This window comes from Piliocolobus tephrosceles, chromosome 4 (assembly GCF_002776525.5).
Source record: "Piliocolobus tephrosceles isolate RC106 chromosome 4, ASM277652v3, whole genome shotgun sequence".
Lineage (NCBI taxonomy): Eukaryota > Metazoa > Chordata > Mammalia > Primates > Cercopithecidae > Piliocolobus > Piliocolobus tephrosceles.
The window spans coordinates 150,467,722-150,482,513 of NC_045437.1; the positions used below are offsets into that span (position 1 = coordinate 150,467,722).

General features: G+C 44.8%; 2 protein-coding genes across 3 annotated transcripts in view; one reads left to right on the forward strand and one right to left on the reverse strand.

Annotated features, from left to right (window-relative positions):
* Nucleotides 1-9,843, forward strand: part of SLC23A1 (solute carrier family 23 member 1) — a 19,476-nt gene extending 9,633 nt beyond the window's left edge. Inside the window, exons 15-16 of the mRNA XM_023197894.1 lie at nucleotides 4,167-4,433; nucleotides 9,402-9,843. Coding sequence (XP_023053662.1) covers nucleotides 4,167-4,414 — 248 coding nt within the window. The 3' untranslated portion in view covers nucleotides 4,415-4,433; nucleotides 9,402-9,843. The remainder of the gene's footprint in view (nucleotides 1-4,166; nucleotides 4,434-9,401) is intronic.
* The window catches only part of PAIP2 (poly(A) binding protein interacting protein 2), a 28,038-nt gene continuing 20,545 nt past the window's right edge, over nucleotides 7,300-14,792 (reverse strand). Inside the window, exons 2-4 of one of the 2 annotated variants that reach the window (XM_023195239.1) lie at nucleotides 13,068-13,231; nucleotides 12,253-12,432; nucleotides 7,300-8,313 (exon numbers count right to left, since the gene is read on the reverse strand). In XM_023195239.1, coding sequence (XP_023051007.1) covers nucleotides 8,257-8,313; nucleotides 12,253-12,432; nucleotides 13,068-13,205 — 375 coding nt within the window. In that variant the 5' untranslated portion in view covers nucleotides 13,206-13,231 and the 3' untranslated portion in view covers nucleotides 7,300-8,256. Of the gene's footprint in view, nucleotides 8,314-12,252; nucleotides 12,433-13,067; nucleotides 13,233-14,792 lie in introns of those variants that run through there. The other variant, XM_023195244.1, reaches the window with a different exon arrangement.

The window sequence follows — 14,792 nt, forward strand, 5'->3', positions numbered from 1 at the left end:
AAAAAAAAAAAAAAAAAAAAAAAAAAAAAAAAAAAAAAAAAAAATTAAAACATCACAAATCTGGGATATATATTTTAATTGAGACAGGGTCTCAGACTATCACCCAGACTGGAGTGCAGTGGCGCAATCATAGCTCACTACAGCCTCAAACTCCTGGGCTTAAGTGACCCTCCTGCCTCAGCCTCCCAAGTAATTGGGATTACCAGTGCACAGGTGCATGCCACCATGCCCGGCTAATTTTTGAATTTTTTGTAGAGATGGAGTCTCACTTTATTGCCAAGATTGGTTTCGAACTCCTAGGCTCAAGTGATCCTCCCATCTCAGCCTCCCAAAGTACTGGGATTATAGGTGTGAGCCACACCTGGCCTCTATTTTTTTTTTCTTTTTTTTGAGACAGAGTCTTGCTCTTGTCACCCAGGCTGGAGCACAATGGTGTGATCTCAGCTCACTGCCACCTCCACCTCCTGAGCTCAAGCAATTCTCTCGTCTCAGCCTCCCAAGTAGCTGGGATTACAGGCGCACACCACTACGCCCAGCTAATTTTTGTATTTTTAGTAGAGACAGGCTTTCACCATGTTGGCCAGGGTAGTTTCAAACTCCTGACCTCAGGTGATCCACCCACCTTGGGCTCCCAAATCCTAGTCACCTCGGCTAGGATTACAGGCATGAGCCACCACGCCTGGCCTCTATTTTTTTTTTTTTTTTGAGGCAGTGTCTTGCTCCGTCGCCCGGACTGGAGTGCAGTGGCCAGATCTCAGCTCACTGCAAGCTCTGCCTCCCGGGTTTGCGCCATTCTCCTGCCTCAGCCTCCCGAGTAGCTGAGACTACAGGCGCCCGCCACCTCGCCCAGCTAGTTTTTGTATTTTTAGTAGAGGCGGGGTTTCACCGTGTTAGCCAGGATGGTCTCGATCTCCTGACCTCGTGATCCGCCCGTCTCGGCCTCCCAAAGTGCTGGGATTACAGGCTTGAGCCACCGCGCCCGGCCCTGGCCTCTATTTTTAAATTGAGATGGGAGTCTATGTTGCCCAGGCTAGAGTGCAGTGGTTATTCACAGGTGTGATCATAGCATACTACAGCCTCAAACTCCTGGACTCAAGCAATCCTTCTGCCTCAGCCACCTGAGGAGCTCAGAGTACAAGTGCATGCTATATACCATCTCACTAAATCTGGAATTTTTAATAACATCCATCTGACGCAGTCAATGGCCTGTGTCCCATCCAATGCACCATACTGCCTCTGCTGGAGGGTTTCAGGGGACCTGGGCTGCAGGACTGGGGAAGGCTCCATGGAGACGGCAAGTTAATGATTGCATCAGTATAGGGACATAAGGGACGGTAGCAGCAAGACGATGGGCCTCCATCCCGTCACTTACCGGCCTGATCACAGCCACAGGTCCTGTCTTCCTCCCTCTGTCTGAAGATCGAAGTGTTTATATTTATATAACATAGGTGTAGAGGCTGTCTCTGCACAGCTGGTGGTTTGGGGTTGGGGAAGACAGAGGAGGGCCAGGGTTCCCCATAGGATTTTAGGCAGAATCACAGGGTGCTCTTGGTCGCAGCTGTCCCTTCGATGGATGGGTGGGTATTTGAACATGGTACTCACCCCTCCCCATTTAGAGGATGCTAGATTGGGGCTGGAACAGACCATCGTATGGGCCTGAGACAGTCAAGTGGCAGCCTCAGTGCCTAGGGGATATGAGGAGATGGAGAGCATCTGGGTAGGCATCTGTACATGAAGAGGCTTCTTTGTGACTTGGGTGGCCAAGCTATCCGGTCATCCTTAATGACGGCTGCAGAACTGCCTGAGTCCCTTATACCCCACCTTTCAACCCACCTGAGCATCACAACTGTCATCCCGTGTGTCATGCCACATAAGCTCAGCAGTCTTCAGTATACACTGAGGAACCTAAAGCTCAGGGAGGTTAAGTCACTTGCCTAAGGTCACACAATCTGGATTCAAACTAAGGTCTAGCTGGCTCAAAACCCTGTCCTTAACCATGGAATAGCAAAAGCCTTTTCCAGTCCTTAACTTCCTGCTGGGGATGGGTCACTTTGCACTTGCTTTTTTTTTTTTTTTTTTTTTCCGAGACGGAGTCTCGCTCTGTCGCCCAGGCTGGAGTGCAGTGGTGTGATCTTGGCTCCGCTTCCTGGGTTCACGCCATTCTCCTGCCTCAGCCTCCCAAGTAGCTGGGACGACCGGCGCCGGTCACCACGCCCGGCTAATGTTTTGCATTTTTAGTAGAGACGGGGTGTTCTTCGTCTTTACCTATCCATAGTCCAAACTAGAAGGCAGTCTGTTTAGTTCAGCACGTGCTGCTAGAGCTTACCAGCTTGGCCCTGAATCAGACACTGAGGAGGATATGCCAAAAAGTGTTAAGTCAGTAACAATTTGTGTAGAGGAGCTCCTGGCACAAGATAGGTGGTAAAACTAGATTTAAGCAAGCAATGAAGTCAATTAAGCTGGGCTGGAGTTATTGGGAGGGTTTATCGATGAGGGAGAGTGGGTGAGGCCTAGGAAAAAGGAGGGGGCTTGGAGAAGTAGAGAAGGCACTGAAGGTTGGGATGTAGTGGGCAGGCTGACTGGTCTGCTAGACGGACCTCTGGGCTGGCTGCCACGTATGTCTTGGCAGTGGTGTGAGGTAATCAGACACCAGGAACATAGTCCTACACCACACCTACGGCTCATCCCACTCTACTCTGCCCACTGTGTGTGCCCTTTGTACAGCCAAGCCCAATCAATCAGTGTCTCTTCTAGGTAGTCTTCCCTGGGGACTTCACCTTCCCTCAGTGCCCTCTCCTGTGAGATTTTGGAACATAACTTGGTTTGTGCTACTCATGGGTTTGTTCTCAGCCTGGGCGGCCAGCAAGTGGAAATCCCCACTCCTTCTGCTAGATTTATAGTATTTCAGTCTTTTGTCGATCCCAGCCCTCTTGTGAAAACCTGAGATCTCATGTGACGCTGCCCCACCTGAGGGAAAATTCCTAGTCATAAAAATTACTAGCCAGGCGCAGTGGCTCACGCCTATAATCCCAGAACTTTGCGAGGCCAAGACGGGCTGATCACTTGAGGTCAGGAGTTTGAGACCGGCGCCTGGCCAACATGCTGAAACCCCATCTCTATTAAAAATACAGTAATTAGCCAGGTGCGGTGGTTCACACCTGTAATCCCAGCTACTTGGGAGGCTGAGGCTGCAGTGAGCCGAGATCAACCCACTGTGCTCCATCCTGGGCAACAGAGCAAGACTCTGTCTCCAAAAAAAAAAAAAAAAAAAAATTATTTGGTGTATCCCTACCTCCATCAAAGATTTTATTTAGCTTGACTTTCTGAAGTTTGTATTATAAAAATGAGTTTTTCACATACGGAATCATAATATGAAATATTAATACTGATTATAGTGTTTCAAAATATGCCTCCCTTACCCCCAGAACACAATCTGGGCCTGATTCGGTCCCTATGGGCCTAACACACATTACCCCACACACTCAGATTTAGGTTGACAATATTTTTGTCCCTTTCTTCATCTTAAAATTTTGTATAGGCCGGGCATAGTGACTCACACTTATAATCCCAGCACTTTGGGAGGCCAAGCCGGGTGGATCACAAGGTCAGGAGTTCAAGACCAGCCTGACCAACATAGTGACACCCCGTCTCTACTAAAAATACAAAAATTAGCTGGGCATGGTGGTGCATGCCTGTAATCCCAGCTACTAAGGAGGCTGAGGCAGGATAATCGCTTGAACCCGGGAGGAGGTTGCAGTGAGCCGAGATCACGCCAATGTACTCCAGCCTGGGGAACGGAGCAAGACTGTCTCAAAAAATAAATAAATAAATAAATAAAATAAAATAAAAATTTGTACAATGGTGTCTATACACTTCCCAGGGGTATGTTTTGAAAAAACAATATAATGAAATTAAAGCACTTAGCATACAGCCTGGCACACTGTAGTTATACAATAAATACTAATTATAACTAGTATCCTTTAGTGTTCCTCAGAGCTCTGGCCAAATTAGGAGGTCAGAAACCATAGATTCAGCCACTTTTTAGGACCAAATGATAGTTAAGAAAGATACTTGATTCCAGAAGTCTGCTTTAGGAGTGCGTTACGGAAAGTGGGGGCGGCTGAGGGTTGCTGGCCTTGGTAAATGACCCCACTGTCCTCTTCCAGGTAGCCCAGAGGAGCGTGGTCTGATACAGTGGAAAGCTGGGGCTCATGCCAACAGTGACACGTCTTCCAGCCTCAAGAGCTATGATTTCCCCATTGGGATGGGCATAGTAAAAAGAATTGCCTTTCTGAAATACATTCCTATCTGTCCAGTCTTCAAAGGATTTTCTTCAAGTTCAAAAGATCAGTTTGCAATTCCAGAAGACACTCCAGAAAATATAGAAACTGCATCTGTGTGCACCAAGGTCTGAAAAATGATTTCCAGGAAAGGTAGGATGTGTCTATGGTTTTTGTGGGAGGGTTGAATAATCAAAACATTCTTGGCCGGGTGCGGTGGCTCACGCCTGTAATCTCAGCACTGTGGGAGGCCGAGGCGGGCAGATCACGAGGTCAGGAGATTGAGACCATCCTGGCTAACACGGTGAAACCCCGTCTCTACTAAAAGTACAAAAGATTAGCCGGGCGTGGTGGCGGGCGCGTGTAGTCCCAGCTAGTCGGGAGGCTGAGGCGGGAGAATGGCATGAACCTGGGAGAGGGAGCTTGCAGTGAGCCAATATCGTGCCACTGCACTCCAGCCTGGGCAACAAAGTGAGACTCCATCTAAAAAAACCAAACTACTCAGTTATCTTTCCTGTAAACTGTTTGAATGTCCTCAAAGAGAAGGTGAGCTGGTTAAAAAGTCAATATACAGATTTTGGGTGGAATTCCTTTACCATTTCATAGTAAGAGCAGAATTTCCCAATTAGTGTGGGCCACTAAGAGGCTACAAGTATGCTGAAATGCAGATCCTCTAGCCTTCCAGACACCTGGGCAGAATCTGGGCCAATTAGTTTTTGAGCTAAGAACCCCAGCCATGGGCAGCCTCATTCTTGTACTTCAGTATGCTAGACAAGTATCACTTTGATATGCGATATGGAAAATGCTGAGAAATACAGCACAATAGGAAAAATCTTCTCATATACACTGCTTTGTTTCAACAATGTCATAAAATTAAAACCATCTAAAACAGGATGCCTTTATCCTAAAAGAATACCTGTACAAGCCCTAATGAAGTGATCCTTTGTCCTTAGGGCTTCAGAATGCATGGGCAGCTGATGCTCGGAAACCTTCCATCACTATATGTAATGCAGATGCCTGGCTCTCTACTAAACACTGACGTGGGTTCAATGTGCATGTTCCCCCAGACAGACAAGAAAAGTTCCCAAAAAGAGAGGTTAGCCTAGATGACTCCTTAATAGTAAAAATAACACTTAAAACAGGACTTTCTATGTCTTAAGTACTTACATAAATTAACTACTCACATAATCCAGAGACAGTTATTACTGCCATTTCAGAGATGTGGAAAGGAAGGTACAGAAAGGTTAAGTGACATGCCCATGATCACAGGATTCACATCCAGGAAGTCTGGTTAGAGCCCCCACCCCGCCCTTTTATTTTTTTGGAGACACAGTCTTGTTCTGTCACCCAGGCTGGAGTGCAGTGGCGCCTTCTTGGCTCATTGCAACCTCCATCTCCTCAGTTCAAGCAATGAACCTCAGCCTCCTGAGTAGCTAGGATTACAGCCATGTACCACCATGCCCAGCTAATTTTTGTATTTTTAATAGAGACAGGGTTTCACCATGTTGGCCAGGCTGGTCTCAAACTCCTGACCTCAAATGATTCACCTGCCTCGGCCTCCCAAAATGCTGGGATTACAGGTTTGAGCCACTGTGCCCAGCCTAGAGCCGCTTTTTCTTTTTTTCCCAACAGAAGCCACATTCGAGAATTTTTACTTTTTTTTTTTTTGAGATGGAGTCTCGCTCTGTCCCCCAGGCTGGAGTGCAGTGGCCAGATCTCGGCTCACTGCAAGCTCCGCCTCCCAGGTTTATGCCATTCTCCTGCCTCAGCCTCCCGAGTAGCTGGGACTACAGGCGCCCACCACCTCACCCGGCTAGTTTTTTGTATTTTTTTTAGTAGAGACGGGGTTTCACCGGGTTAGCCAGGATGGTCTCGATCTCCTGACCTCGTGATCTGCCCGTCTCGGCCTCCCAAAGTGCTGGGACTACAGGCTTGAGCCACCGCGCCCAGCCGAGAATTTTTACTCTTACCGGCGATCACCTGAGGTCAGGAGTGCAAGTCCAGCCTGGCCAACATGGCAAAACCCCATCTCTACTAAAAAAAAGTACAAAAATTAGCCAGGCGTGGTGGTAGGCGCCTGTAATCCCCAGCTACTTGAGAGCCTGAGGCAGGAGAATCGCTTGAACCCGGGAGGCAGAGGATGCATTGAACCGAGATTGCACAATTGCACAACTGCACTCCAGCCTGGGTGAAAGAGACTCTGTCTTGAAAATAAATAAATAAATAAATAAATAAATAAATAAATAAATAAATAAATAAATAAATAAATAAAGGCTGGGTGTGGTGGCTCACGCCTGTAATCCCAGCACTCTGGGAAGCCAAGGCAGGTGCATAACCTGAAGTCAGGAGTTCAAGACCAGCCTGGCTAACATGGTGAAACTCGTTCTCTACTAAAAATACAAAAATTAGCCAGGTGTGGTGGCAGACACCTGTAATCCTAGCTATTTGGGAGGCTGAAGCAGGAGAATCATTTGAACCTGGGAGGTGAAGGTTGCAGTGAGCTGAGATTGCACCACTATACTCCAGGCTGGGCGATAGAGCAAGACTTCGTCTCCAAAACCCAACCAACCAACCAACCACACACTGGGGTACACATGCCCACACCAAAGAACCTCCCCCCACTCCCAGAAGAATGTGAGTCAGAACTGACTATATGACTTTCTTAATCTTCTTCAACAAGCTCAAGAAAAGCCCTTGTGAAGAACAAAAAACAATAGAGGTTCTATTAGAATAAGGTCACCATCATATTGGTCAGCCATAAAGTTTCTTACATGACTATCTAGGATTCCACTGGCACTGAAATCTGAGGTGATTAAGAAGCAAGGACGGGCAATGGGGTTATTCTATTGCTGTATTCTGGACAGATACTTGCATAACAACATACCTGTTTGTTAGAATCTAACAAAGCCTGAAATCTTAGCACATTTTGCCAGCAAGATTGTCCTGAGGCACTGGGCCCATACTCAAGTGAGTAACACCACTACAGTACATTCCAGCACCAATAAACACAACCATCTGCTCAGTTCTACTATTATTTATTTTTTTAAATATTTTTGAAAAAATATAATTTTTTTACAATATTTTCAACTTAAACACTATTCACACTGAACACGTATGGCAGCTTAACCTACCCAAATATGAAGTTTAAGAAGCCAAAACTGTTCTAGCTTTGTTAAAAGAAAAGTTGTGCTGCAGACTCTTGTGATGGTTAACAAAGCAAGGAAAAGCACCACTCAAATCATAATGTTACAGTATCTTTGTTCAGCTGGGTTATGGGTTGGCATTGGTCATATGTTAGACTCTATACACGCAGAGCTATGATGCAGTGAATCCCTTAGAAGTTACAATTTTCAAATTACATACTTCCTCAGATGTAACATTATAACTCAGTATTTTTAACACAATAATGTACCAGAAAAGCCTGGACTGGCACTCATCTGCTGACTACCTTATAGCCTCAGTAATATGACATACTTGTCTATAACAAATTATCTCTAATTGACTAACAGACCTTCATAAAATGGAGATTCTTTTTGATGGGGACATAATCAAATTTAAGTCTGAGAAATATGCTTAACAGTAGAAACTCAAATTAAATTTACTGATTTTAAAGTTTAGACATTAACAAGCGTTAGTTAACCCTAAGGGACCAGTTTAGCCTCAAAAAAAAGACAATTTAGTAAGGTTTAGGTCTTTTAATTTGGTGCTTGTTCACAACTTGACTGGTGCTTCTTTCCTTGCTGTCTTCACATCAAGCCATGGGGCCAATTCTATTTTCAGTAAGTGTTTGACAGCTTTTTACTTAATAACAGTCTCAGCACTTTTATTAAGCATGCAGGACTAACAAAAACTTTGGCAATGCATAAGTGTAACACAGTGACGAGAGAGCTTTTACAATTAAGTCTTCTAATACTGCCTTCACAGTGTGGAAATTGTGCTACATCCACCAAAAGAGGGCCCCGTCTACTCAAATATTTCAGTACTTCACCCCAGGAACAAACTCCTTTGCATTTGGATTCAGATTGCTCTTGACCTGGAAAATAAGCACATAAAAAAGCAAGTTCACTAACACAGTTTCAGGTACTAATTCAACCTAGATCCTCATGCAAAAACATCTTCCAAACAAAAAAGACAAAAGGGCTGGGTGTGGTGGCTCACGCCTGTAATTCCAGCACTTTGGGAGGCCAAGGCAGCAGATCACGAGGCCAGAATCGAGACCATCCTGGCTAACACAGTGAAACCCCATCTTTATTAAAAATACAAAAAATTAGCCAGGCATGGTGGTGAGTGCCTACAGTCCCAGCTACTTGGGAGGCTAAGGCAGGAGAATGGCGTGAACCCAGGAGGCGGAGCTTGCAGTGAGCTGAGATCGCGCCACTGCACTCCAGCCTGGGCAACAGAGTGAGGCTCTGTCTCAAAAAAAAAAAAAAAAAAAAAAAGACAAAAGAACTCAGTCTGTAAGACTATACTTAACCCCAAAAAACCCCAAAAAGGAGGAAGCAGATGTAAGCTATACATCATATCAAATTACATCAATTTTTTCTTTTTTTTTGTGATGGAGTCTTGCTCTGTCGCCCAGGCTGGAGTGCAGTGGCATGATTTAGGCTCACTGCAACCTCCACCACCTGGGTTCAAGTGATTCTCCTGCCTCAGCCTCCCGAGTAGGTGGGACTACAGGCGTGTGCCACCACACCCAGCTAATTTTTTGTATTTTTAGTAGAGATGGGGTTTCACTGTGTTAGCCAGGATGGTGTTGATATCCTGACCTCGTGATCTGCCTGCCTCGGCCTCCCAAAATGCTGGGATTATAGGCATGAACACCGTGCCCGGCCTAAATTACATCAATTTTCTAAAGAGAAAGTAGGAATTGAAATTCAGTTTGCTTAAGTGTAACCAGAAATCCAGTAACTTCACATAAATTAAAGGAATAGCACTGAACAAGGAATTCTGTTAATCAAACTATGGTATGTAGCTTTCTTTAAAGACTAAACACCAAGGAAACATGTTAAACAAGTGTTGATATTATGATTAAAGTTGTTGATGGATTATTTTTACTTTAGAATCCTCTCACTAAAAATGTGGAGTTGTTTTTCTACAATTGCCATCTTCTAATTCCCACAGGAAGCGTGGTATATAACAGGAAAAGAAAACGACATGGGGAACCAGAAGACCTAAGTCTGAAATCCCAGCCCTGCCCCTAACTAACTTCTATGTAAACTCAGATAAGTCATCTTTCTCTGGGATTCAATTTTTTGCATCAGTTAAAAAAAAATGCCGCGGGCAGGGGGAGATGGGCCAAAGTCTGAGTCTTAGAGACTCGTACCAATGTTGTGCTATATCTCTAAATCTTTACTCTCTTAAGTAGACCTGTCAGCATCTAGGAAGAATAGCTAGAAATTTTCCTCTGTGGTATTTTAGACTGTAAGTTGATAAAAATAAAAAGAAATGAGGACAGGTTCCAGGGCCTGAAATGTAGGTATGCTGGACGGCTTTTTACGTTGAATTTGACCCTACATCACTTCAAGACTAATGCATAATATTAAACATCATGTTGAAGAAATAATTTTAGTTTCGTAATTTATACATAGCAGTTTCTTTGGACAGGATATATTCTCCCTTCCAGCAAGGGAAATAATGTATCTATACTTTAAAAGTGTGAAGTTTAAGGAAAAAAAGCAGCATTCTTTTTCTCTTTTTTTGAGACAGGGACTCGCTCTGTTGCTCAGACTGGAGGGCAGTGGCACAATCACAGCTCACTGCAGCATCGGCCTCCTGGGCTCAAGTGATCCTCTAGCCTCTGCCTCCCGAGCACCTGGGACCACAGGCTGGTGCCACCATACTCAGCTAACCTAAACTTTTTGTAGAAATAGGGTCTCCCTTTGTTGCCCTGGCTAGTCTCGAACTCCAAAGTGATCCTCCCACTTTGGCCTACCAAGGTGACAGGATTACAGGCATGCGCCACCACATCCAGGCACAGTGTTCTTAAATGAATAATCTTTTGGGAGCGACAGAAGAATAAGAACGAAACAAAGTAGTATCACATAGACTGAGAAGAACAAACCAGCTTCTGTACTACGGAATTATACTGGGTCCCGATTAAAGCTATATATTATGCTCAGCCAAGAGTGTTACTCTGCAGGGTAACTGGGATTATTTACAGAGACTAATGTAGCCGTAAGTAATCATACCGCACAGACTGCTCAAATTTAGATCATACGGCTGCTCAAATGGGTTACCATCACTTACTGCAACAAAGGCTATACCACAATGTATAAACTTCAGTGCTCTCTACACCATCCCTTAGAAGAATGGTTTCCAAACTCAGGCAGGTTGGCTGTAAAATAAATCCTCTGTAGTACTTTTAAAAAATTAACATGCCCAGACAACTGAGCATGTTGGGATGCAACTCAAGAACTGATTTTTGTATTTAATGCTTCATAGGTAATTATGGTGTACAGATTAGTTCAGTGGACCCATCCAGTTCTCACTCCAGTGCTGATGTTTAGTTATAACAATTTTCCCCGCTTCCCCAATTTTTCTTTTTTTTTTTTTTGAGAAGTCTCGCTCTGTCTCCCAGGCTGGAGTGCAACAACGCCATCTTGGCTCACTGCAATCTCCACCCCCTGGATTCACGCGACTCTCCTGCCTTAGCCTCCCGAATAGCTGGGATTACAGGCATGTGCCACCATGCCCGGCTAATTTTTGTATTTTTAGTAGAGACGGGGTTTCACCATGTTGGTTAGGCTGGTCTCGAAATCTTGACTTCGTGATCCATGTGCCTCAGCCTCCCAAAGTGTTAGGATTACAGGCATGAGCCACTGAGCCCAGCCAAAACAAGATTAAAGAGCAAAACTTCTCCATCAAGCTACTTTTGTATAGGCAAGTAACATGATAATATTGTGTGTGTTTAAATTATTAATTCTTTAGGACATTTAAGTACCCTAGAGCAACATCAGGACTAAAAGCAGGGGCTAGAAGTCCATCTAAGACTAGCTCCACAGTGTTGCCAGAAGTGATTCCATGTCATGAGACTCTGCTTCCATTGTAAAAAGCAGCACAATTTCTTTTTCCTTTTTTTTTTTTTTTTGAGACAGAGTCTTACCCTGTCACCCAGGCTGGAGTGCAGTGGCACGATCTCGGATCACTGCAACCTCTGCCTTCCAGGTTGAAGCAATTCTCCTGCCTCAGCCTCCCAAGTAGCTGGAACTACAGGTGCCCGCCACCATGTCAAGCTAATTTTTGTATTTTTTTTTTCTTTTTTTTTTGAGTCAAGAGTCACTCTGTTGCCCAGGCTGGAGTGTAATGGTGCAATCTCCACTCACTGCAACCTCTGCCTCCCAGGTTCAAGTGATTCTCCTGCCTCAGCCTCCTGAGTAGCTGGGATTACAAGCATGCACCACCACCCCAGCTAATTTTTATATTTTTAGTAGAGATGGGGTTTCACCATGTTGGCCAGGCTGGTCTTGAACTCCCAACCTCAGGTGATCCACCCACCTCGGCCTCCCAAAGTGCTGGGATTAAAGGCATGAGCCACCATGCCCGGTCAATTTTTATATTATATATATATATCTTTAATGGAGTTTCGCTCTTGTTGCCCAGGCTGGAGTGCAATGGTGCAATCTCGGCTCACCGCAACTTCTGTCTGCCAGGTTCAAGAGATTCTCCTGCCTCAGCCTCTTGGGTACCTGGGATCACAGGCATGTGCTACCATACCCGGCTAATTTTGCATTTTTAGTAGAGATGGGGTTTCTCCATGTTGGTCAGGCTGGTCTCAAACTCCTGACCTCAAGTCAACCACCTGCCTCAGCCTCCCAAAGTGCTGGGATTACAGGCATGAGTCACCATGCCCAGCCAAAAGCAGCACAATTTCTGAAGGGGAAGAAGATGCAGAATTCTTAAATAGATGGGAACTGGCTTTTCCACTTATGCAAAAGTTGCACTAGGTCTTAAAAGATGAAAAATAAGTTTTTACCACAAGATCTTCCAGAGAAGAGCCATCACTGATAACAAGGTCATTAAATTGGTCTTGGATTTGGTCCATAGTTTGTGGGAGATCTCGAGCTGGAATAAACCATTCATGCTCTTCTTCCTCTTCCAGCATTTCTTGGAAACAGCGTTCAATAAATTCTTCTTCCCATAACTCCTCTTCTATCTAGATTTATAATAAAGGATAATTTGTAGCACACTTGGTAGATATCACTAGGAATGGCTTAAAATATCCTGAACTAAACCATTTAAAGGCACAAGGTCACACTTTCTTTTCTGCTTCTGTGCTAAGGGAAAAAAATGCTTACCATAATGACCTGCGAAGATCTGTTTAGGGTTTTTCTAGGTTTTTACTTTTATTAGTAGAACATTCTTTTTTCCACTGAGTGGCAGGGAAGAAGTAAAAAGAGATGCCTGTCACTTTTTTCTGTGCCTGTCTACTCCTGACTCCTAAATTCTTGACTTTCACAGTAACAGCAATCTGACTGGTGTAAGGCAGTGGTTTCCAAATCTGATTGCTCACTGGAACCATCTGGGAGCTTTGAAAAAGTTTTCCAGGCTCCACCCTCGTCCTCCTGATTCAGAATCTCTAGGGTGGGACCCTGAAACAAGCTTCCCAGGTTATTTCCATAAGCAGTTAAGCCTGGTAGTAATCAGCAGCCAAGTAAGTAGGAGTAATGGCACATCAATCTACATACTTCATACATAAAGGACAAGATAAACACATTTCACTGACAAGTACAATCATATTGAGGGCCAGAATGGACTATGAAAAAGAACATGTTTGTACAAAAAACTAACTTGTCTGTTGAATTCTTCTTCATTTTCCATCCACATGTACTCTGCAAATGGATTGTCATCTTCATGAGAATGACCGTTAATAATCACATCTTCATTGATGATGCTTGGGCTAGTACTGCTGCGACTTGGATCTTTCATGGCTGATGTTGGTTGTCGTTTTTAACCTTAAAAGAACAACAACACAGTTAATTTACTTATTTATTCAGGGTTTTTTCTTTTTGAGACAAGGTTTCACTCCTTCATCCAGGCTGGAGTGCAGTGGCGTGATCATGGCTCACCACAGCCTTGATCTCTTGCCTCAGCCTCCCAAGTAACTGGGACTACAGGTGTGCACCACCACACCACCCAGCTGAATTTTTAAAAAATTTTTTGTAGAAACAAGGTCAGTGTTACCCAGGCTGGTCTCGAATTTCTGGGCTCAAGTGATCCTCCCCACCTCAACCTCTCAAAGTGCTGGGATTATATGCATGCGCCACCGAGGCCAGTTGATTCTTTCGGTTCTTAATAAGCATCTGTTTATTAGCAGGCATCACGAATAGGTGTTAGAGGCAGATGATACACGGTAAGGTGCACAACTGGAAAGCTTCATATTTTTTTTCAAATGATTTTAATGTTTTAATAGGAGAGGATAGCCTAAAACATCTAATGTTTTCCTTTGTTTTTTTTTTTTTTTTTTTTTTAGATGGAGTTTCACTCTGTCACCAAGGCTGGAATGCATTGGCATGATATCGGTTCACTGCCACCTCAACTGCCCAGGTTTAAGCAATTCTCCCACCCCAGCCTCCCAAGTAGCTGGGATTACAGGCACATGCTACCATGCCCAGCTAATTTTTTGTATCTTTAGTAGAGACGGAGTTTCGCCATGTTGGCCAGGCTGGTCTTGAACTCCTGACCTCAGATGATCTGCCTGTCTTGGCCTCCCAAAGTGCTGGGATTACAGTTGTGCACCACCGTGCCTGGCCACATCTAATGTTTTCTGATAACAGTAAATGAAGTACATCAGTTGCTTACATGGACTCTCCAAACCATCCAATTTATATTTTATATTACATATCACTTGCTTTATAAAGCAAGCATGGTCGGCCGGGCGCAGTGGCTCATGCCTATAATCCTGGCACTTTGGGAGGCCGGGGCAGATGAATCATTTAAGGTCAAGAGTTTGAGACCAGCCTAACATGGTGAAACCCTGTCTCTACTAAAAATATAAAAAAGGTCAGGGGCAGTGGTTCATGCCTGTAATCTCAGCATTGTGGAAGGCCGAGGCAGGTGGATCACCTGAGGTCGGGAGTTCAAGACCAGCCTGACCAACATGGTGAAACCCTGTCTCTACTAAAACTACAAAATTAGCCGGGGTAGTGGTGCATGCCTGTAATCCCAGCTACTTGGGAGGCTGAGGCAGGAGAATCGCTTGAACCTGGGAGGCAGAGGTTGTGGTGAGCCAAGATCGCGCCATTGCACTCCAGCCTGGGCAAAAAGAGTGAAACTCCATCTCAAAACAAAAAAAAAAAAAGAAAAACAAAAAAATTAGCTGGGCATGGTGGCGCATGCCTGTAGTCCCAGCTACTCAGGAGGCTGAGGTGGGAGAATCACATGAACCCAGGAGGTGGAGGCTGCAGTGAGCCGAGATCACACCACTGCACTCCACCCCAGGCAACAGAGTGAAACTCCACCTCAAACAACCACCACCACCACCACCACCACCACCACCACCACCACCACCACCAC